Raw genomic sequence first — 25,858 nt, forward strand, 5'->3', positions numbered from 1 at the left:
TCAACAAATACATAGACAGACGGACGGATACCAAGCGCTAGATCGACTCAGGAGGTGATTCTGAGTCGAACGGAATATATTTTATGGGATCTAAAATCAATATTTCTGGTAGGCATATTTTTTGGCAGATCAAAGTTATTATACCCTGACCACTATGTGGTTTAGGGTATAAAAATTATTAAATTTAGAATACAAATTTTAGACATTTGCGTCCCTCCGCAAAGAAACCTATTTTTGATTCACACACATTGTCCTTAAATTAAGTGAACTCTGTAGATTTAAGATGAAAACACTTCAAATATAGGCTAAGACTTATTTTTTGCATCTTTAGTTTAAAGTTTGTTTGGAATTAAGAAAACATTCTTTACTTTGAAGTATCCGTTATAATTTAGGTTTTTAAACTGGCATCTTTGGATCCAAATATATTTTTTTTTTTGAGTGAAAGTCGACATTTTCCGACCAAGGGAAATGTGGGGATAAGGTATATGTTACCTTACCTCTTACAACATGTCGTTGGACCCTGACTTAGATATTTGACTCAAATTATTAATCGCCCATATATTGTGAACCATCTTTCTTATTTTCCTAAAAACCCATAAATTCAACCTTGTACTAATGCAATGGAATTGAGATAGGCTAATATTCTTTCCTCATTCTTGAAGAACTGCTTAGAAATACGTTATACATTCAATATTCAGTTACCTAACTAATATCATTTATATCATTAGGTGGCTTAAAAATATTGTAAATGTTTTTTGGTTTACTCTTAAATGATGATATTACATCGATGTGCTACTTTGCTAAGTGACTTCGAGTTTCTTTGCTGGTTATATAAATACATATTTTCAGCTTTTTTTCTTCATATGCTATCAAAGTCCTTTAAAAACGAGTTAACGACAACTTTATTTTCTATATTAAGACCCGACTTCTAGTAGAAATTATGCTATATATCAAGTAAAAAACGTCTTTAAAATAAAGTGTTGAACAACATGTCCTTTTTTGAACGATTTTGTGATTTGTTGTCAAGATGAAAAAAGACAACGAATTTAAAGACAATTTCCTTAATTTTAAAGAATTTTTCTGAATTATTCAAGTCAAGTTGACCTTACCCCCAAACAAATTTCTTTCATGTTATGAAACCCATTCGTAAGTCAAATCACTTAATTATAAGGACAATACGACTTCATTGAAAAGCTTATCGACATTTGGACAAGGAAAAAAAACTTTATATTAGAGAAATGCGTCTTCTATGCTAAGCAAAATTTGCATTCGTATTTTAAGGACATGAAATCTTTGGTCTCACGACAATATTTTTTTCAGTGTATAAAAAAGGTGTTCAGTCGGAGCAGGGATTGAAGCCACGGCCCTTTGCATGCAAGGCAGAAATGCTAACCACTGCTCCACGTGGCCAACAAATGTACACAGAAAAAAAAATTGTCTCGTAAATTTAAGAAGATTTTTACAATAATTTATTACAAGAATTTTCCAGAATTTTAGTTCATTTTTCGTATCTTTAACGAAAATTAACTACTCGAAAGGAAGTTTTACAAATTTTAAGTAGCAATCGTTTAGTTCATAGCCTACAAAATACGATGGAAATTTCCTTAAAAATTTTCTTAACTGGTAGTTAAAAATTCCTTCGTCATACTATAAAACTACTTATGAAATGTAAAATACTTTCTAAATAATAAGTGTAATTTATTATAAAGAGTTTTTGTATGAGAAAATATTTGTTTACGAAAATTGAACTTGAAAGCGGATAGCAATTTCTTACTGGCAATTCCTATAGTTAATAATAGTTGGTACAACATTTCTCAATGAAATATTTTTAGTTCATATGTAATTAAATTTATAGACATTTTCGTCAAAAATGGGTAGATATCGTTTCATTAAGTTTTTGCTAATTTTAAGTTAAACGTTTCATCGTTCTTATACTGATATGCATTTAAGAGTATTGTTTTTAGAGTAAATTGAGGACAGATGCGATCAAAGATTATAGATTACAGAAGATGGGAGATTGGCTACTGAGCACATCAAACCATTTACCACATTAGTTTAATACTCGAACCAAACGCGTATACGACAAGTATCAACGCACATATCTTTTTATTATATACTATAAAGCTATTGTGCGTATATTATATAAAACATATTAATTTACTACTGAAACATTTAATTAAAACTACGTATATATTAAGGGGATGTATATTAGGATCTACCGATTTTTTATTTTTGCATTGGCAAAAGTAAATTTGCAATCGCAATCCATTTCAAAAGACATATTTGGAAGTTTTATAGTAAAAATTTAATATGGTAGTATGTAATGACGGACGTCTTTTCGAAGTCTTGTGAACATTTTTGGAATAAATTTAAAAAATCATTTTTTTCCTATTCCAAAGGATGTATTTTTAAGAAAGTGGCAAGTGAAGGTATGTTTCCGTGAAATAAAGCTTCTTTATATCGGTTCATGGGCGCCCAAAACTATGCTGTATAAATATAACTGTTTGACTGTATGCGTTGCTTATAGCAATAATTACAATTATATAATTATATATATGTTATAATTGTAATTAATTACAATTATAGCAATAATTACCTGTTAATGACAATAGCAAGTGCATAGCCCAGTGGCTAGTGTGTTATCTTACAAACTGTATGGTCGGCGGTTCGATTCTCCGCCTGGAGGAAAGGCCAATTTAAAAAATTTATAAACCCAAATTATTTCTTCTGCACTGTTTGTGTTACAGAAAAAGGGAGTAAGAACTAAGTAAACCTTGTGGAAGTGGGGAAGATGTGAGGGAAGAAGTAATTAGCCAGAAATATAGAAAAACAAATTGTGTTAGTCTTTATGAAATTTTTTAACATCATTAGTTTGAGAAGTAAAAATGGCTAAAAATTATAAAATTTAACGCATTTGTTCGTTAGGCACCAATCACATCTGTAAGTTTTAAGGGATCTGCAAATTTTACGAAAACTATTGCACTAAAAACGGAATTAAAAGGTAGCACAACATGGCAAAAGGACCCATTTACATTTGTGTGACACTTTTTGCCATGTTGTGCTACTTTTGAATTCCGTGGCAAATTTTGTGGCACAACTAAAATTGGTTAACGTTTAGAGAAATTTACGAAACGGTAACACTGCTCTCTATGTGTTAACTAGAAACCCAATTTAATATCATTTACTCAGTCAACTTTCTAATTTCAAGAGATTTGTCATCTAATGATTTTCTCTACTTTTACAATTTCAAATCAGTGCAATACATCTAATTGACATATGTTACTAAGAACATTATGCTTAGAGCAATAACATGAGGTCTACTAAAAATGTTATGATCAAATAAAAAAATATCTTACCACATCACAAGAACATGGTTACCCTTTGAATAGTCCTTATCTTGCAGTAATTTTATGTTTCCTTATTATGTTAACATCGTCAGACAACAAGACCAAACTATATATGTAAATGGCCATATAGTAAATCATTTAAATTAAAAGAAAATCCATAACATGTCCATAACAAAACTTAATTTATATTCGTATGCAGTTTATATTGACGTTCTATCCTAATATCTATGCATATACATACATACTAATAAAGTATTGATTATAAACGAGTTTTCAGTTCATTTCCTTGGGAATATGATATGGGTAATGAACAATGATGGGATATATCTAGGCATTTAATCAATTACATATAGGTCATATTTACTTTACATCATCGCAAGAAAGATTTCCGAGAATTCAAAGCAAACAGTCCATTCAACTTTAATTTAAAAATATAAAATATTCATGTTTATACTTGGAATCCCAGGCGATTAAATACAAATGTTATATAAGTAATTTTTCAAACAATGTTATAGATTATTTTCGAAATTCACTTACAAACACTTTTAATTACATCGCAAATCAAGGGTTTTAAACCTCATTATAAATTAAATAAAATAAACTATTTACTAAATACATGAAATAAACTCATATGATGATATTAACAACGAAATAATTATACCAGAATATATTTCATTGCAATCAAAATTTAACTAAAGTTTTCTTTAAATTTTTTTTTTTTATATTATTTAAGCTTATTTTTCGCTGAAGAGTATCACCGAATTTGTATCAATATATTTCAATGAAATAGTTTTCCAAAACAAAACAAGTATGTACAGCCGTACGTTAGGTTAGGTTAGGTGGCAGCCCGATGTATCAGGCTCACTTAGACTATTCAGTCCATTGTGATGCCACATTGGTGAACTTCTCTCTTATCACTGAGTGCTGTCCGATTCCATGTTAAGCTCAATGACAAGGGACCTCCTTTTTATAGCCGAGTCCGAATGGCGTTCCACATTGCAGTGAAACCACTGCAATGTCACCAGCATTACTGAGGTGGGATAATCCACCGCTGAAAAACTTTTTGGTGTTCGGTCGAAGCAGGAATCGAACCCACGACCTTGTGTATGCAAGGCGGGCATGCTAACCAATGCACCACGGTGGCTTCCCCGTACGTTCTGCCAGGCCGAATATTGTGTACACTCCACCATGGATTGCATAAAAAGTTCTACTAAAGGTTGTCACCCACAATCGAATCGGTTGTGGTAACAGCTACCGATGGCAAAGTATATTAACCATTATTACCATTGTCTTATAAATTGTATGTTAGTCCATTTGGAGTCTATGTCAGATAAATAAGAGGCTTCGGTGATCGAGTTTGGTTTATATGGGGGCTATATCTAATTATGAACCGATATGGATAAATTTTTGCATGGATGTTAGAGGGTATATCGTACCATCACGTACCACATTTCAACTGTATCGGATAAAGTTTGCCATTTCAAAAGGCTCCGATTTCAATATAAATTAATATTGTAACTATTATTAAACAATAAAGAAAATAGAATTAAAAAAATTTTATTTATTTTATTTTCATATTTATTATAATTAAAATTACCATAAATAAAAAGAAGATTTAAGCACTAGCAATTAAAGCTATCGGCTTATGACTAATCAATATAGATGATATATATGAGGTATTGAGAAATTATCCGTAAATTATAAAAATTATAGTTTTTTATGTTTTACGTACATTATATTTAGCTTTGTAAGTTAAAATATTTAAAAAGAGCGTATATGTTATTAATATTCTCCTGGGTTGGGTGCTGTAAGATAGCTACTAAATCGTCGGTTTGTAACATGTTCCGAAAGATAATTTTAAGTGATGTGCATTCCGATAGAATATGATTAGCAGTGAGGTTGGTTTGCTTGCAGTATTTGCATAATGGTGAGGAATCTATGGATCTCTGTCCATGCAGTTTGCTTTGAGTGAGTCGAAGACGAGTAAAACATTTATTGGGAAGTAACTTCAGAGGCGTTCTGTTGGGATTAATTGTTTTATGTACCCCAATGACTATCTGTGTTTTTTGGCATGTATTAGCGCCAATTTTATTACAAGTTTTTTATTAACGGGCAAAAACTTTTGCAATGCAGTCGGCTTTTTCATTCCCAGCTATGCCATGTTTTTCATGTTGTTTACTATGTTTTTCATATCAAGCATAAGCTGTTGGATTTGAACAATAAATTCGTACTTATTCCAGCAGTTAGAACACGCATTAAAAACAGATCGGCTGTCTGAACATATTTCTAATGCTTTTTGAAGTGAGAGAGCTTCGGCATCACATATGGAGGCGTCCTCATGGACTCTTTCCGTTGATAGAACGTATTAATTTTCCGATACAACAGCGAAAGAGGTGTTCGTGGTGGTTTTGGAACCGTCAGTGAAGACTATATCCCAACCATCCATTTTATAATTTATAAATATTCGTTTTGTTTGTTATTGTTGGTTTATTCTTCTAAGCTACACTTGTAGCTTAACCAACAGAAGAAAACTGTGCTTGCCAAATTTATTTGGACAAAGCCCTATAGACTGCAAGATGGTTGGATGTACCACACTTACCACATTCCTCATCAGCATTCTCTACTTGCAGCAAAACTATCAATCAATTATCAGAATAGATTCGGGTAATTCACTCAACCCAAAGCGAACTACGCTTGAACCTTCCGAAAAAAGGTTTGCTAGTCGGCTACTGCCTTAACAAATTTGCAAGCATATTTCTTTTCCTTTGCCAAACTCAAAGCATCGATTTGAATGTAGTTGGCTGGGTTTGTTTTTGAGCGTGCTTCCTCTATCTCCATTCGTTTTGTTTGTTATTGTTGGTTTATTCTTCAATCATTATTGTTGTTTTTGATTTCAGCTTAAAACCATGTATTGACTAAACTACAAGTGTAGCTTAACCAATCTTAAATATTTCATTAGATAAGGAACGAAAGATTGTTGGGTTGGTGTTGTTTTTATTCAGGTATGTTAGAGAGGAATCAAATTGTTTTGTATTTAAAGCCCATGGCGGGCGTTTATAAGCAGGTATTTTGAACTTGGTCAGACCCAATTTTTTAGATATTTCGAACATATCACAAAATGCAGAAGGACATCATAGGTTAGTCTTACGTTTACCCAGTAGTAATGTTTTCTTTGCTAAGATGCTGGGTTGTCTGCAATTTGTTTTGTGTGAAAGTCTGCATTTCAGTTTATAGGCTCGTTCGGGTAATAAGTTTTGTAAGGCAGTTGTTCTGAAAGCACTTAGACTGGATCTGATTGCACTATGCATAGTGCTCTCAAATGCAGACTTAGCGACTTTTGGAGCAACATTGTAGAATACAAGTCCGTAGTCTATTTTTGATCGAATTATAGCTTGGACGATTTTCAGAAGATTATTTGTATGCACATGACTACGAAGCGACGATAAGTATTTGATAATATTTAGTCGGGGTTGTAAACTCTTCTTAAGATTATTACAATGATTTTTAAAATTATGCTTATGATCAAAATTTCTTCTAATACTTTATATGTATCGCAAGAATTGAAAACAAGTAAATACGGCCGTAAGTTCGGCCAGGCCGAATTTTATGTACCCTCCACCATGGATTGCGTAGAAACTTCTACGAAAGACTGTCATCGACAATCGAATTACTTGGGTTGTGGTATCTTAAAACTTCTTAACATCGTTTTCTAAATTGTGAGTTAGTCCATACGTGGTATGTATTAGACAATACGTAGAGAGCCAGAATTGAAATATGGGGGTCGCTTATATGGGGTTATATACAATTATGAACTTGATATGGACCAATTTTTGTGTGACTGGGGATCGATTTATCTAATGGCTATATATAACTATAGACCGATATGGACATAGTTAGGCATGGTTGTTAACGGCCATATACTAAATAGCACAAAGTACCAATTTTCAACTGACTCCTATGAAATTTGCTCCTCCAAGAGCAAATCTCGGGATCGGTTTATATGGGGGCTATATACGATTATGGACTGATATGGACCACTTTTGGCATAGTTGTTAAATATAATATACTACCACTACGTACCAAATTTCAACCAGATCGGATGAATTTTGCTTCTCCAAAAGGCACCGGAGGTCAAATCTGGGGATCGGTTTATATGGGGGCTATATATAATTATGGACCGATGTGGACCAATTTTTTCATGGTCATTAGAGACCATAAATTAACGCCATGTACCAAATTTCAGCCGGACCGGATGAAATTTGCTTCTCTTAGAGGCTCCGGAAGCCAAATCGGGGTTTATATGGGGGCTATATATAATTATGGACCGATGTGGACCAATTTTTGCATGGTTGTTGGAGACCATATACTAACACCATGTACCAAATTTCAGCCGGATCGGATGAAATTTGCTTCTCTTAGAGGATTCGCAAGCCAAATTTGGGGGTCCGTTTATATGGGGGCTATACGTAAAAGTGGACCGATGTGGACCAATTTTTGCATGGTTGTTAGAGACCATATACTAACACCATGTACCAAATTTCAGCCGGATCGGATGAAATTTGCTTCTCTTAGATGATTCGCAAGCCAAATTTTGGGGTCCGTTTATATGGTGGCTATACGTAAAAGTGAACCGATATGGCCCATTGGCAATACCATCCGACCTACATCAATAACAACTACTTGTGCAAAGTTTCAAGTCGATAGCTTGTTTCGTTCGGAAGTTAGCGTGATTTCAACAGACGGACGGACGGACATGCTCAGATCGACTCAGAATTTCACCACGACCCAGAATATATATACTTTATGGGGTCTTAGAGCAATATTTCGATGTGTTACAAACGGAATGACAAAGTTATACCCTCCTATGGTGGAGGGTATAAAAAAATTAAGAATGTTAGAATGTCATGAGGTGGTGTCATATTAGGTTCATACCACAAACATTTGAATAAACATTTTGATGCTTCGTGTTCAATGGCGTTTATAGCTGAGTGTGTTAAGGCCTTCTGTTATGGTGCCAACAGTAAAAATTAGATAATAAGAAAATAAAATAAAAGTAACAAAAACTACTGATATAAAAAGTAAAAAATATTTTTTTTTTTATTTTAATTTCTTCATTAAAACCTTATTTCTTTAGTGTATACACTTTTTATAAAAAATAAATTCTAATCACTCAAATATTCTACTATATTTATTAATTTATATTTTTCCATTTTCTTTCTCTTTTCATATTTCTCTCGATTGGATTTCCACGTATTAATATCAATGCAAACGCCCCTGCAATTATTTATTATCATCGAAAAACCGAAACGATTGATTGGAATCCACCCCCGCTCATCAATAATGGAACAAAAACTGTTGGTGTTGTGCATAATAATGTCAACAATTATCTAAATCAACTTCATATCTGGTTCTGGTTAAATATGGATGGTCACTGACAATGACTATAATAATTATCGAAAATGGTTGTTCGTATGGATCTTCATTTGGGTACAAATGTTATATGTGGGTGCCATTATGTGTACATATTGTGAATTGTGTATGTGTATGCGTATAACTAAATGCATATACATATATGCGTGTGTGGGGACAATTAATACAATGTCAACATTGTTCAAAAACCACAACTCTACAATGAAAACAATAACCTCTAACCAAAACCAAAAACACTGTCAATACCAAATTGACCAAACGCCCAATACTAATGGAACCACACACACCCAATGGCCACAAACCCCCCAACCACCAATGACTTGCAACGCCTGCAACAAAATCGAACCACAAAACAAAAAAAAAAAAAAACACAACAACAACAAAAACCATTGCATTGCAAACTGTCATTGTGAACATTTACATCTATAAACCATATAACTATACCTGGACTATGTGTGCTCTCACTCTCTATCTCTCTCTTCGTTTTCTACTCTCTGTATGGGGCTTCAATAACATTATATGTATTAACCAAATTTTCGTGGATGATGAAAATTATTTGATATTGCTCCTCTTCGAAAATAACATCATGCCCACCACGCTACCACCACCTTAAATTGTGGACACAAAATTTCAACATTTTGCTATGGTCAACCATTATCCTGAACCATGAATAACAAAAATGATTTTGGTGACATTGCTCCCATTTGCCCGTTTCATATTAAATTTTCTTCATCAAACAATTGATGATTGTTGGGCCACGATGATGCTGTTAAATTAATTAAATTTGCATGGTCGCCACTCTTTTCGGTGGCCCACCAAAAAATATGATATGTGGGTCCCCCTATTGTACTGGCTCACCGTGTACACCTTGTGCTATTGTTGCTGTGTTCTACTGATAAAAATGTCCAACAATCGAATGCAATGGCCACAATTCTTATATCTCATCGTGTTTCGTGTTCCATGGGGATGGTGATGGGGGTATGGAACACGAATTCTTATGCCTGGGTAACTAACTAAATGGCAATAATAACTACGTGGATATAATGCTCACTGACATCGTTGCCGATGATGGCGTTGTCATGGTCATGGGATTTTTGTGGGATAATAACAAAACAAAACCATGGGGATAATACCCTGACCTGGGTCGCTATTTCCATTTCCATAACTAACGCCACGACATTGCAAATCGTTACCACCATCGTTGGCATCGTACTCGTACCATTGTTCCCATTGAACGTGTATGCGCTGGCCCATGTTGTATTATTGCCGGTTCTTGGCTTTTGATGTCCTGCGGCTGTTCTGTTAATACACCTGCTGGCTTTTGTCGCCTTTATGTTCCATAATCTATCTACCATAATGACTGGGGTCATGTTCACGTCTTCTTTTGACCAATATTGCCTCTACCCACCATAATCGTCATCTTGGGGCTTAACCGTTATATGTTTGTGTGTCTCTCTTTCTCTTTGCTGGATCTGTTAATAGTTAAAACAAAAGATATTGAAGCTGTCGAGGGTAAATCAGTGTCACTGCCATGTCCCATATCGGCGCCATTGGATGATGTCTACATGGTCTTATGGTTTCGTGATAACGCCGGAATACCATTATACAGGTAAGTCTTAATTTTCTATTTTCTATGTGAGTGATTTCCTTTGTTCCCTTGGTTGCCTATCAAGTCGAGGCTTTTCTCGGCATTTAGAGGTCTCAATTCCTTTGAAATATTTAGACAAAAATTAAAACGTTTTTTTTTTGTTTGGTTTGTTTTGACTTGTCATGGCACAGTCGGTTTTGTGACATCTTTGGATTAACTAAGAGTGAATGATACAGTAGTATCATTTTTTCATCAAATTTGTTGAGGAGGTCATATTTATATTTGAAATATCCATTACCTACTCATTTCTTTTTAATACATAGTATTCGTATTCCATTCCATAGAGTATTTTGACATATAAGACAGTTGAGTACTCCTTACGGTGGAATGAGTTCCTTCATCAAATAATTCATTTGAAAGGAAAACAACAGAATAAGAATTAAAAAAAATCTAAGTAGATTTTTTTAAAATCAAGTCAACTCGACTAATCGACATTTGATAGTGACCGAAATTGACTAATAGATTTTTAAGGAAAACAATTGAAAATGCGAATTTGAATTGAACAGAGAATGTGCTGTGTGAGATTTTATGCAGACAACTAATCAGACTAAAAGTTTCAAGTTGAGGCTTTTCTCGGCATTTAAAGGTCTCAATTCCTTTAAAATATTTAGACAAAAATTAAAACATTTTTTTTTTGTTTGTTTTGTTTTGACTTGTCATGGCACAGTCGGTTTTGTGACATCTTTGGATTAACTAAGAGTGAATGATACAGTAGTATCATTTTTTCATCAAATTTGTTGAGGAGGCCATATTTATATTTGAAATATCCATTACCTACTCATTTCTTTTTAATACAGTGTATTCGTATTCCATTCCATAGAGTATTTTGACATATAAGACAGTTGAGTACTCCTTACGGTGGAATGAGTTCCTTCATCAATTCATTTGAAAGGAAAACAACAGATTAAGAATTAAAAAATCTAAGCAGATTTTTTTTTCTTTTAATCAAGTGAAGTCGACTAGTCGACATTTGATAGTGACCGAAATTGAGTAATAGATTTTTGAGGAAAACAATCGAAAATGCGAATTTGAATTGAACAGAGAATGTGCTTTGTGAGATTTTATGCATACAACTAATCAGACTAAAAGTTTCAAGTTGAAACAAATTCTATTCGAAACAAATTCTGAACAAGGACATATGACCGAAAGGTCGGCCAGGCAGAATCTTATGTACCCACGTTAGAGTGTGTACGAAGTTGTACTAAAGAGAAAATAATTCACAAAATTTCGGAGTAGATTAACCCAACAACAATGCATTGATGAATTTAATTCAATTCTTGGCGATGAAGTTCCGTATAGGACCAGTGTTTATCGATGATATAGTCAATCCACCGAGGTCGTACGAGGTTCACTCCAAGACGAATTTCGCGAAGGTTGACCAAAATCAGTTGGTGTTACCATCAGTTGGTGAAACCATAGATACTGTACACCAAATGATATTGCAAATTTTTCAATCGTTAAAGAATGGCTCATATCGATTGGTGAAGGAATACTCCAAAGGTGATGAACCCTAGAATTACGCGTATGAGCCCGAAGATAAATAACAGTCGACTATTCGACACCTGAAGAAGCCGATGGCAAGGTAACTTCTTGGTTAGTCGATTAAGCCAATTTGCTACACAGAAAAAAATTTCCGTAGTTTAACTAATGCTAAATTTAACTTATTTTTCTTGAAAAAAAAAATTATTTGCTTGTATTTAAATTTTATTATTTTTATCGAAATTTTCCACAGCTTAATGAAATCTTACTTTTTTTAAGTATGTCTCAAAAATTTTATGAACTAAACGTGAGTATAAAGTTCAATGACCGTACACATAAGATCAATACAAACTAAAACAAATGAAAATTTTCGTACGATTCCCAAAAATAGTAAGAATGAACTACTGTGTAGTTAAAATGGTCATGATTTGGCGCCAATGATTTTCTTCTTTACTTTTAGTTAATTTTTTCTTCTATGAGATGATGTAATTTCGTGAACTGCAGTTAAAAAGTACAATAAGGCATTAAAATTGCCTGGTTTTAACAATGTGGTAGTTCATTCTTCCTACAAAACAGTTCACTTTTTTTTCGGTGTACTTGATCGGGTTATATAGAGAAGTCTACAAATAGTTATGAATCGACATGAACCACTTTTCGCATTGAAATCAGGGCAAACCGATCGGATCAATATTGAAGACAAATTTCTTTAAAATACAGAAATTTTAATTAAAACAAGGTTTATAATCTTTTCTTTAAAAATGTTCTTCTTTACATTTAGAACACAAATCTTTGAATTTCACGTCACATGTCTTTGAAGTACGACGCATTTTCCTTAAAGTAAGGAAATACATTTTTGATTTAAAGAAACAATCTTTAAATTATCTGAGATGTTGAATCTTTGTATTTATTACATAAAAGAGCTTCAAATATTAGGGATTATATTAAGGATTTTGCATTTTTGCTTAATATTTTTATGAAATAAAAAAACAAAAAAACATTTTTTAATTTGCAGCATCTGTTAAAAATTTGATTTTTAAACTGAAATTTATTCGTACAACAATAATTTTGTTAATATAACACAAAAAGAAAATGTAAATTCTATATATCCTAATTTTAATTTTATATAGCCTTTACATTTAATGAGGGATAATTCCCTAAAAACAGTCTTTATTTAAAAGAAACCGAATCGTTGGCTCGGAATCAATACCAAAATCCTTAAGAGGAGGTTTTTATTTTATTTTTTTTTTTTAGTGTAAAAGTGAAATCTGGGGATCGGTTTATATAATCACTATATATAATTATAGGCTGATATTGACTAAGATTTGCATGATTATTAAAAAGTATATATTGACATTTCGTATTAAATTTCAATCGCACCGGATGAAATATGCTCTTCCAAGAGGTTTCGGGATTTAAATGAGGGTGCTTGGTATGAGGGCACCACCGTGGTGCAATGCCCGCCTCGATTCCTGCTTCGACCGAAGACCAAAAAGTTTTTCAGCGGTGGATTATCCCACCTCAGTAATGCTGGTGACATTTCTGAGGGTTTCAAAGCTTCTCTAAGTGGTTTCACTGCGATGTGGGACGCCTTTCGGACTCGGCTATAAAAATGAGGTCCTTGTCATTGAGCTTAACATGGAATCGGGCAGCACTCAGTGATAAGAGAGAAGTTCACCAATGTGGTATCACAATGGACTGAATAGTCTAAGTGAGCCTGATACATCGGGCTGCCACCTAACCTAACCTAACCATGAGGGCTATGACTACCAGGGGTCCGATATGGCCCATTTGCAACATCATCCAGCCTACATTAATGTAAGTATTTTTGGGCAAAGTTTCAAGTAGATAGTTTGTTTTGTTGGAAACTTAGTATGATTTCAACAAACGGACGGCAGCAGATCAGAATACCATTTACCACGACCAAGAATATATATACTGAGAACAATTTTTGACAAAGTCTGTATACCAAATATCTTACGGTGGAGGGTATAACAACTTTTACAAAATTTTCGTAATAAATTTAAGTTTTCAAAATTTTACCCTGTACAGTACAAAAGTTTAATTTTTGGGGTTGTATGATTGTCGCCACCATGTTATTTTCTCGGAAATTATATATCTGATTTCGAAAACAATTTTATGTTTGGCGAGAAAACAAAATGTTTGCTTCGCATTGCTTCTATGGATGTATAAATCACAGTAGGGATAAATTATATAAATGAATTTTCCAAAAAGTACACAGAAAAAAGTCCGTCATTAAACTAATGAGAAATTTAACTTGGTTTTGTTGCAAAATAATGTTTTTTTCGAAATTTTCCACATCCAAATTAAATTTCCTTTTTTTTTTAAGTGTACCTCAAATATTTTATGAATTAAACGTGGGTATAAAATTCATTGACACAGCAGAGCATCTTCGTACGATTCCCAAAAATATTGAGAATAGGTTAAACTATTGTTTGGTTAAAATGGACATGATTTGGCACCAATTATTTTTATACCCACCACCATAGGATGGGGGGTATATTAACTTTGTCATTCCGTTTGTAACACATTGAAATATTGCTCTAAGACCCCATAAAGTATATATATTCTGGGTCGTGGTGAAATTCTGAGTCGATCTGAGAATGTCCGTCCGTCCGTCCGTCCGTCCGTCCGTCCGTCTGTTGAAATCACGCTAACTTCCGAACGAAACAAGCTATCGACTTGAAACTTGGCACAAGTAGTTGTTATTGATGTAGGTCGGATGGTATTGCAAATGGGCCATATCGGTCCACTTTTACGTATAGCCCCCATATAAACGGACCCCAAAATTTGGCTTGCGAGGCCTCTAAGAGAAGCAAATTTCATCCGATCCGGCTGAATTTTGGTACATGGTGTTAGTATATGGTCTCTAACAACCATGCAAAAATTGGTCCACATCGGTCCATAATTATATATAGCCCCCATATAAACTGATCCCCCGATTTGGCTTGCGAGGCCTCTAAGAGAAGCAAATTTCATCCGATCCGGCTGAAATTTGGTACATGGTGTTAGTATATGGTCTCTAACAACCATGCAAAAATTGCTCCACATCGGTCCATAATTATATATAGCCCCCATATAAACCGATCCCCCGATTTGGTTTGCGAGGCCCCTAAGAGAAGCAAATTTCATCCGATCCGGCTGAAATTTGGTACGTGGTGTCAGTATATGGTCTCTAACAACCATGCAAAAATTGGTCCACATCGGTCCATAATTATATATAGCCCCCATATAAACCGATCCCCCGATTTGGCTTGCGAGGCCTCTAAGAGAAGAAAATTTCATCCGATCCGGCTGAAATTTGGTACATGGTGTTAGTATATGGTCTCTAACAACCATGCAAAAATTGGTCCACATCGGTCCATAATTATATATAGCCCCCATATAAACCGATCCCCCGATTTGGCTTGCGAGGCCTCTAAGAGAAGCAAATTTCATCCGATCCGGCTGAAATTTGGTACATGGTGTTAGTATATGGTCTCTAACAACCATGCAAAAATTGGTCCACATCGCTTTGACATTTCATCATGAATAGACTTACGATCTGCCACAACGTCGAATTTTCAGTGAATGGGCCCTAGAAAAGTTGGCAGAAAATCCGCTTTTTTATCGACAAATTTTGTTCAGCGATGAGGCTCATTTCTGGTTGAATGGCTACGTAAATAAGCAAAATTGCCGCATTTGGAGTGAAGAGCAACCAGAAGCCGTTCAAGAACTGCCCATGCATCCCGAAAAATGCACTGTTTGGTGTGGTTTGTACGCTGGTGGAATCATTGGACCGTATTTTTTCAAAGATGCTGTTGGACGCAACGTTACGGTGAATGGCGATCGCTATCGTTCGATGCTAACAAACTTTTTGTTGCCAAAAATGGAAGAACTGAACTTGGTTGACATGTGGTTTCAACAAGATGGCGCTACATGCCACACAGCTCGCGATTCTATGGCCATTTTGAGGGAAAACTTCGGAGAACAATTCATCTCAAGAAATGGACCGGTAAGTTGGCCACCAAGATCATGCGATTTGACGCCTTTAGACTATTTTTTGTGGGGCTACGTCAAGTCTAAAGTCTACAGAAATAAGCCAGCAACTATTCCAGCTTTGGAAGACAACATTTCCGAAGAAATTCGGGCTATTCCGGCCGAAATGCTCGAAAAAGTTGCCCAAAATTGGACTTTCCGAATGGACCACCTAAGACGCAGCCGCGGTCAACATTTAAATGAAATTATCTTCAAAAAGTAAATGTCATGGACCAATCTAACGTTTCAAATAAAGAACCGATGAGATTTTGCAAATTTTATGCGTTTTTTTTTAAAAAAAAGTTATCAAGCTCTTAACAAATCACCCTTTATATGGCCCTCAGATAAATCGATCCCCAATCACACAAAAAATGGTCCATATCGAGTTCATTATTGTATATAGCCCCCATATAAGCGACCCATATTTCAATTCTGGCTCTCTACGTACAAAAAGTCCATATCGATTCGTAATTATTTGTAGACTTAACTATACATAACTTTTTTGTCTAATATATACCATGCATGGACTAAATCACAATTTAGAAAACGATGTTAAGAAGTTTTAAGATACCACATCCCAAGTAATTCGATTGTGGATGATAGTCTTTCGTAGAAGTTTCTACGCAATCCATGGTGGTGGGTACATAAGATTCGGCCTGGCCGAACTTTCGGCCTTATATACTTGTTTTTATTTTGTTATTACTTTTAGTTCATTTTTCACCTATGAGAGGGTGTAATTTCGTGAACTGCAGTTAAAAAGTTCACTAGAACAATTTTCCTCGATTTAACAAGCTTCGTAGAAATCCGTTGAACGTTTGCGCCTGCGGTATTTATACCCTTCACCACTACTGTGAGGCTAAACCCTCAAAATAAGTCTTAGCCTATATTTGAAGCGTTTTTATCTTAAATCACATGATTCAGTATTTCAGTTAATTTAATGACGATTTTTATACCCTTCACCACTACTGTGGTACAGGGTATAATAAGTTTGTGAATTTGTATGTAACGCCAAGAAATAATTGTCATAGACCCATCTTTTAGTATACCGATCGGCTTAGAATTAAATTCTGAGTCGATTTAGCGATGTCCGTCTGTCTGTCCGTCCGTCTGTCTGTATATGTAATTTTGTGCACAAAGTACAGGTCGCAGTTTAAGTCCGATGGTCCTCAAATTTGACATAACGTCTTTCTTCGGGTAGAAGACAATCGGTTCAGATTTAGATATAGCTGCCATATATAGTTATCACCGATTTGATCATAATTCACGTATTTATGAACCGACGTTCTTCAAATGTTGTACATCTGAATGTTTTGTCAGTCCCGTAAATGCTACCAAATATCAGCTAAATCGGTTCAGATTTATATATAGCTCCCATATATATCTTTCGTCCGATTTGGACTTATATGGCTTCAAAAGCCAGAGTTTTGCCCTGATTTGATTAAAATTTTGTACAAGGAGTACGTTTAATAGTATCGTTAATTGTGCCAAATTTCGTTGAAATCGGTTCAGATTTAGATATAGCTCCCATATATATCTTTCGTCCGATTTGGATTTATATGGCCCCAAAAGACAGAGTTTTGCCCTGATTTGCTTCAAATTTTGCACAACAAGTACGTTTAATAGTATCGTTAAGTGTGCTTAATTTGGTTAAAATCGGTTCCGATATAGATATAGCTCCCATATATACCTTTCGTCCGATTTGGATTTATATGGCCTCAAAAGCCAGAGTTTTGCCCTGAGTTGCTTGAAATTTTGCACAAGGAGTACGTTTTATAGTATCGTTAATTGTGCAAAATTTAGTTGCAGTCGGTTCAGATTTAGATATAGCTCCCATATATATCATTCGCCCGATTTGGACTAAAGGGTGATACGGTCAAAATTTGGTCAATATAAACTTGACGTATTTCTTTCAATTTTGCATTTAAAAAACGTGAACTCCCCTCATTTTGAAGGTGTGTGTGTGTAGAATGTTGCTTCTATTTTGATTTTGGAATTCACTCTTCAGTTGTCAAAATGCCGTCCAAGCAAGAAGAGCAGCGTATCAAAATTTTGCTCGCGCATCGCGAAAATCCGAGCTACTCGCACGCAAAGCTGGCAAAATCGCTAAAAGTTGCCAAATCAACCGTTACAAATGTAATTAAAGTGTTTGGGGAACGTTTGTCGACAGCCAGGAAGTTTGGATCGGGGGGAAATCGATAACCGGAAGCCGCTGAGACGACAAAGAGAGTTGCCGGTAGTTTCAAGCGAAACCCTAACCTCTCTCTCCGAGATGCCGCAAATAAGCTGGGTGTATCGTCTACAACCGTGCATCGAGCCAAAAAACGAGCCGGACTATCGACTTACAAGAAGGTAGTGACTCCAAATCGCGATGATAAACAAAATACGACGGCCAAAGCGCGATCCCGGAGGCTGTACACGACGATGCTGACGAAGTTTGACTGCGTGGTAATGGACGACGAAACCTACGTCAAAAGCAGCTTCCGAGACAGGAGTTTTATACGGCAAAAGGAAGGGGAAAGGTAGCAGATATTTTCAAGCACATAAAACTGTCAAAGTTCGCAAAGAAATATCTGGTTTGGCAAGCCATCTGTACCTGTGGCTTGAAAAGCAGCATTTTCATTGCTTCCGGGACTGTCAACCAAGAAATTTACGTGAAAGAGTGTTTGAATAAACGTCTGCTGCCTTTCCTGAAGAAACACGTTTGTTCCGTACTGTTTTGGCCGGATTTGGCATCTAGCCATTACGGTAAAAAAGCCATGGAGTGGTACGCCGTCAACAACGTGCAGGTGGTTCCCGAGGACAAGAACCCTCCCAACATGCCAGAGCTCCGCCCAATTGAGAAATACTGGGCTATTGTCAAGCGGAACCTAAAGAAGACCAAAAAAACTGCTAAGGACGAGCAGCAGTTCAAGGCAAGCTGGCTTTCTGCGGCGAAGAAGGTGGACAAGGTGGCTGTACAAAATCTGATGGCAGGTGTCAAGCGTGAGGCCCGGCAATTCGGATTTGGAAAAGCGAAAGCCTAACTGAATATTTTTCCTGAATTTTATACTAATTGAACTTGAAAAAGAAATTTAATTTGATTTTTTAAATAAACGATTTCACCGATTTACACGCGTTTTCCCTTGACCAAATTTTGACCGTATCACCCTTTAATTCTGTGTGAACATGTCCAAATTATATGAAAATATTTATTCTATTTTTAGTAAGATTTTAAGCCTATCACCTATCTTAAATGGAGAGAATTCAATAAAACGTAACACATATACTATGTGATATTAATTTTCTCATCAAGATGAACTCTAATAGCCACTGCGGCTGATTATTTTCAATACAACCCACACAGGTAATAAATTGTTCTGACTATTTTCCCAAACACCAAAAATCCCTCCTGTCATTGGACATGCCATGAACTTCATAAATTAATCAATCAATCAGCATTAGGAGCGAATTTACACTATTATGACCATCTACTCACACAAACACATGTCCAACATCATTCTCTGTAATTACATTTGAAATAAATTCATTCCACTCACTTCCAACGCGTTACAAGGAAAATAGGACAATGTGGTGATTTCAGTAGGCGTCATAAGCCTCTAATCTTTAAATACTCTTTTGCATCAATCGACGTTGATAGACTATCGAGGTATGGAGGAAAATTCATTAAAATATGGCCATTGGGGGGGCGAAAGGGGCTCGAGCCCCTTGTAGGGAAATAACAAAACAATTGAAATTAAATAAGTAACTGCCACGGCAACAAGAGCCAAATGAAACCGGGAAACGGAAAGAGAAATTTGTTTTAATTGCAACCGCACAATGGTGCTGCTGGCGCGAAACAGTCTGCAAATGACCCAAACCATGGCGAATATGAAATGAAAAGGAAAATTCTGAATGGTAGTGGAATGGCAAACGAGGAGTTATTATTACAATGCTCATGCTTGTCGGCAATTAATTAAAATGACTGAAATCTTGAACGAATTTTTATTGTTTTATGTTTGTTTTTAAAAACTATAAATCATTACATAAAAAACACTTCGTGGGGTAGTTAGCATAGAATGACGTTGGACAATGAAATGAAATTTATTAAAATGTATATTATGATTGAATTGCATGAGTTATAGCGTACATTCTAATTCTAAAACAATGTTATAAATAATTATATAGTTATACAATGGTGGTAATTGAATGAAGCTGAAGACATGAAAACCTTAACTAATGTTTTTTTGTACACTAAAAAAGGTTTACTTAAATCCAAAGGTTTTTAAATTCGCTTGCGGGTTTTGGTATTGATTCCGAGCCAAAGGTATCGCTTCCATGCAGTCCCGGACTAAAATAAAACAGCGTACTCGTTTTTCCAGGACATCTCCAAAAAAATGCAACACTGTCATCAGCTGTTTAAAAACAATCACAGAAAACAAGGGAAATCTTACATTTTTAATGTATGAAATGTCCAAATAGTAATAAATATTTATTGCTGCGATTATTTATGAGACTGTACCACTTTGAATTTAATGTTATTCGATAAATTAGTCACAATAAATTGCTATTGTGAAACTAAAAAGCGACACTTTATCAAAATGCAATCTGGCAACACCGATGCCACTTGTACTGAGAGATATTCTGGATAGAACACCAGTGCAACGATATTCTGGATAGCCCATACAATTGTTGCATCCAGTGCTGAAAGAAAACAGCACTTTAGAAAGCTATGTAGCCTTAAATCTAGGTTCTATAAAATTAGAATTAGGATACAGATCTCTTTTATCGAATTTTTATTCGATGCAGGTATATGGCTTCTAATAGCAATGCATAAACTTATCCACATCGGTCTATAAACTGAAAAAAATATTGTTGTGAGGCCAAATATTTCATGGCCTCAAAATACGAAAGCGAATTTTGCTTAGCATAACATAGGAGACGCATTTCTCTGATAAAAAGTTTTTCTCTTGTCCAAAAGTCGATACACTTTTTAATGTAGTAGTACTGTCTTTATAGTTAAAATAATCAGCTTAAAAATGGGTATCTTAACATCAAAGAAAATTTCATTTGACTTAAGTTAAATTGGCTTTAATAATTCTGAAAATAATCTTTAAAATTAATTATATTAGCTTTAAAATTGTTGACTTTTTGTATCTTCACCACAAAGAAATAGGAGATTTTATTCAATACTTTATTTTAAAGACGTTTTTTACTTGAAACATAGTATAATTTCTACTTTAAGTCCTTTTTCGATGGAATTTGATGGCACAAAATTTTTTTCTAGAATTAAGTAAGCAAAATTCAAATTCAAAAGAAAATTGTATTTTAAATGTATCCTTACTTCCGTTCTCTATATCTTTGGCCCGGATACCATATTCATACCAATTTCATTATTGTAACAACAAAATCTTTGAATTTTTTTCAGTGTAATTATACTTCATATCGGTTCATAATTATTTATAGACTTTTATATATAAACAAGTCATTTTAGTATCTTACATACACTGAAAAAACAATCAACCCACCAGAAAGAAAAATTTTGGTTAATTTGTTAAAGAAAATTTTGTGGTTTGAAAGACAAAATTGATGTTCAAAATTGGAAGAATGTCTTTAGTGCCATACGAAGTTCAAGATGGGCGCATTTGTAGTAGAATGTGTGAGAAGTGAACCAAAGTTAAATTGGCTGTAGTCAAGTAGAGGTTTCACTCTTTTTTTGAGTGTAGACTCCATATGGACTAACTCTTTAGTTTAGATAAGAATTTAAACGACCTACATAAATTTTAGCACACTCAATTTCCACAATAGTAAGGAGAAATTTCTTACGAGAATTTAAGTTTAATGAGATAATATAATAAATATATCATGAAAATTTTTCATTTTTGAGAGGTTTCCTCTTTTTAGAATGTCCAAGTTTGAGAGATTGAACTGTAATTTTAATTGAAATCAATTTCATGATCTTTGCTTTAATTCTTTTTATACCCTGCGCCACACTGTGGAACAGGGTATTATAAGTTAGTGCATATGTTTGCAACACCCAGAAGGAGACGAGATAGACACATGGTGTCTTTGGCAAAAATGCTCAGGGTGGGCTCCTGAGTCGATATAGCGATGTCCGTCTGTCCGTCTGTCCGTGAACACATTTTTGTAATCAAAGTCTAGGTCGCAGTTTTAGTCCAATCGACTTCAAACACAAGTATGTGTTTTGGCTCAGAATAGATCCCTGTTGATTTTGGAAGAAATCGGTTCAGATTTAGATATAGCTCCCATATATATAAAGGGTGATTTGTTAAGAGCTTGATAACTTTTTTTTTAAAAAAAACGCATAAAATTTGCAAAATCTCATCGGTTCTTTATTTGAAACGTTAGATTGGTCCATGACATTTACTTTTTGAAGATAATTTCATTTAAATGTTGACCGCGGCTGCGTCTTAGGTGGTCCATTCGGAAAGTCCAATTTTGGGCAACTTTTTCGAGCATTTCGGCCGGAATAGCCCGAATTTCTTCGGAAATGTTGTCTTCCAAAGCTGGAATAGCTGCTGGCTTATTTCTGTAGACTTTAGACTTGACGTAGCCCCACAAAAAATAGTCTAAAGGCGTCAAATCGCATGATCTTGGTGGCCAACTTACCGGTCCATTTCTTGAGATGAATTGTTCTCCGAAGTTTTCCCTCAAAATGGCCATAGAATCGCGAGCTGTGTGGCATGTAGCGCCATCTTGTTGAAACCACATGTCAACCAAGTTCAGTTCTTCCATTTTTGGCAACAAAAAGTTTGTTAGCATCGAACGATAGCGATCGCCATTCACCGTAACGTTGCGTCCAACAGCATCTTTGAAAAAATACGGTCCAATGATTCCACCAGCGTACAAAGCACACCAAACAGTGCATTTTTCGGGATGCATGGGCAGTTCTTGAACGGCTTCTGGTTGCTCTTCACTCCAAATGCGGCAATTTTGCTTATTTACGTAGCCATTCAACCAGAAATGAGCCTCATCGCTGAACAAAATTTGTCGATAAAAAAGCGGATTTTCTGCCAACTTTTCTAGGGCCCATTCACTGAAAATTCGACGTTGTGGCAGATCGTTCGGCTATTCATGATGAAATGTCAAAGCATACTGAGCATCTTTCTCTTTGACACCATGTCTGAAATCCCACGTGATCTGTCAAATACTAATGCATGAAAATCCTAACCTCAAAAGAATCACCCTTTATATATATATATATATATATATATATATATATATATATATATATATATATATATATATATATATATATATATATATATATATATATATATATATATATATATATATATATATATATATATATATATATATATTTCGCCCGATATGGACTTATATGGCCCCAGAAGCCAGAGTTTTAACCTAATTTTCTTAAAATTTTGCACAAGAAGATCAATTAGGACTATAGTCAAGTGTGTCAAGTTTTATTGAAATCGGTTCAGATTTAGATATAGCTCCCATATATATCTTTCGCCCGATATGGACTAATACGGTCCCAGAAGCCAGAGTTTTACCCCAATTTGGTTGAAATTTTGCACAGGGAGTAGAATTAGCATTGTAGCTATGCGTGCCAAATTTGGTTGAAATCGGTTCAGATTTAGATATAGCTCCCATATATAGCTTTCGCCCGATTTACACTCATATGACCACAGAGGCTAATTTGTTGCTCCTCTGCACACAGAGTAGAATTAGCATTGTTGCTATGCGTGCAAAATTTGGTTGAAATCGGTTCAGATTTAGATATAGCTCCAATATATAGCTTTCGGCCGATTTACACTCATATGACCACAGAGGCCAATTTTTTGGTCCGATTTAGATGACATTTTGCACAGGGAGTAGAATTAGCATTGTTGCTATGCGTGCCAAATTTGGTTGAAATCGGTTCAGATTTAGATATAGCTCCCATATATGTTTTTCTGATTTCGACAAAAAATGGTCAAAATACCAACATTTTCCATGTAAAATCGCCACTGTTTAGTCAAAAAGTTGTAAAAATGACTCTAATTTTCCTAAGCTTCTAATACATATATATCGAGCAATAAATCATAAATAAACTTTTTCGAAGTTTCCTTAAAATTGCTTCAGATTTAAACGTTTCCCATATTTTTTACTAACATTGTGTTCCACCCTAGTGCATTAGCCGACTTAAATTGTGAGTCTATAAATTTTGTAGAAGTCTATCAAATTCTTCCAGATCGAGTGATATTTAAATATATGTATTTGGGACAAACCTTTATATATAGCCCCAAACACATTTGACGGATGTGATATGGTATCGAAAATGTAGATCTACAAAGTGGTGCAGGGTATAATATAGTCGGCCCCGCCCGACTTTAGACTTTCCTTACTTGTTTTTCATTAAATATAGGACCTAATTTTTTCAAATTTGCATCCATCTATTAAAATTGTATGTCTATAGGGAAAATTAACATTAAACAAGTACATACGGCCGTAAGTTCGGCCAGGCCGAAGCTTATGTACCCTCCACCATGGATTGCGTAGAAACTTCTACTGAAGACTCCACAATCGAATTACTTGAGTTGCGGTAACACTTGCCGATGGCAAGGTATCTTAAATCTTCCTAACACCGTAATATATACCACATAGATCATACGTGGTATATATTAAACTAAACAAGTATATACGGCCGTAAGTTCGGCCAGGCCGAAGCTTATGTACCCTCCATCATGGATTGCGTAGAAACTTCATCTAAACACGTCCATCCACAATCGAATTACTTAAGTTGCGGTAACGCTTGCCGATGGCAAGGTATCTTAAAACCTCCTAACACCACACTGAAAAAAACATTGTCGTGAGGTCAAAGATTTCATGTCTTTAAAATACGAATACAAATTTTGCTTAGCATAGAAGACGCATTTCTCTAACATAAAGTTTTTTTCCTTGTCCAAAAGTCGATAAACTTTTCAATGAAGTCGTATTGTCCTTATAATTAAGTGATTTGACTTAAAAATGGGTATCTTAACATGAAAGAAAAAATTTATAGGCTAAGGTCAACTTGACTTTAATAATTCAGAAAAATTCTTTAAATTTAATGAAATTGTCTTTAAATTTGTTGTCTTTTTGCATCTTGACTACAAAGCAAAAAATCGTTCAAATATAGGACATGTTTTTCAAAACTTTATTTTAAAGAAGTTTTTTACTTCAAACATAGCATAATTTCTACTGAAAGTCGAGTCCTAATTTGTAAAATAAAGTTGCCGTTAACTCGTTTTTAAAGGACTTTGATAGCATATGAAGAAAAAAAGCTGAGAAAGCGAAAAATTAAAATTTGCTTCCTAGAAGCAAGTACACAAAACCTAAATTTAAAAGAGAATTGTGTCTTAAAAGTATCCTTACATGCATTCTCCGCTTCTTTGGCTCGAAATCAATACCAAAATTTTTAAAGTAAAGACAAAATCTTTGGAACCGAGTATGCTTTTTTTTCAGTGCATCTTCTAAATTGTATGTAAGTCCATACGTGGTATATATTAAATCAAAAAAGATCAATCCAATACGTATATAATTCAGTTTGACAAAGTAGACATAAAATTTTGACAAAATTTTCTACAGAAATAAAATTTTAACAAAATTTTCTATAGAAATAAAATTTTCACAAAATTTTCTATAGAAATAAAATTTTTGACAAAATTTTCTATAGAAAGAAAATTTTGACAAAAATTTCTACAGAAATAAAATTTTAACAAAATTTTCTATAGAAATCAACTTTTGACAAAATTTTCTATAGAAATAAAATCTTGGTAGATTATTTTTGGCTCGAGTGGCAACCATTATTATGAACCGAATAAAATTTGAACAAAATTTTCTATAGAAATAAAATTTTGAAAAAATTTTCTATAGAAATAAAATTTTGACAATGATGAAAATTTTATTATGAACCGAATAAAATTTTAAAAAA

General features: G+C 34.5%; 1 protein-coding gene across 1 annotated transcript in view; it reads left to right on the forward strand.

Annotated features, from left to right (window-relative positions):
* The window catches only part of side-II (sidestep II transmembrane protein), a 645,324-nt gene that overhangs the window by 327,460 nt on the left and 292,006 nt on the right, over nucleotides 1-25,858 (forward strand). The window contains exon 3 of the mRNA XM_075294734.1: nucleotides 10,260-10,386. Within this exon, the coding sequence (XP_075150849.1) occupies nucleotides 10,260-10,386 (127 nt within the window). The remainder of the gene's footprint in view (nucleotides 1-10,259; nucleotides 10,387-25,858) is intronic.

This window comes from Haematobia irritans, chromosome 2, assembly GCF_050003625.1.
Source record: "Haematobia irritans isolate KBUSLIRL chromosome 2, ASM5000362v1, whole genome shotgun sequence".
NCBI classification, from domain to species: domain Eukaryota; kingdom Metazoa; phylum Arthropoda; class Insecta; order Diptera; family Muscidae; genus Haematobia; species Haematobia irritans.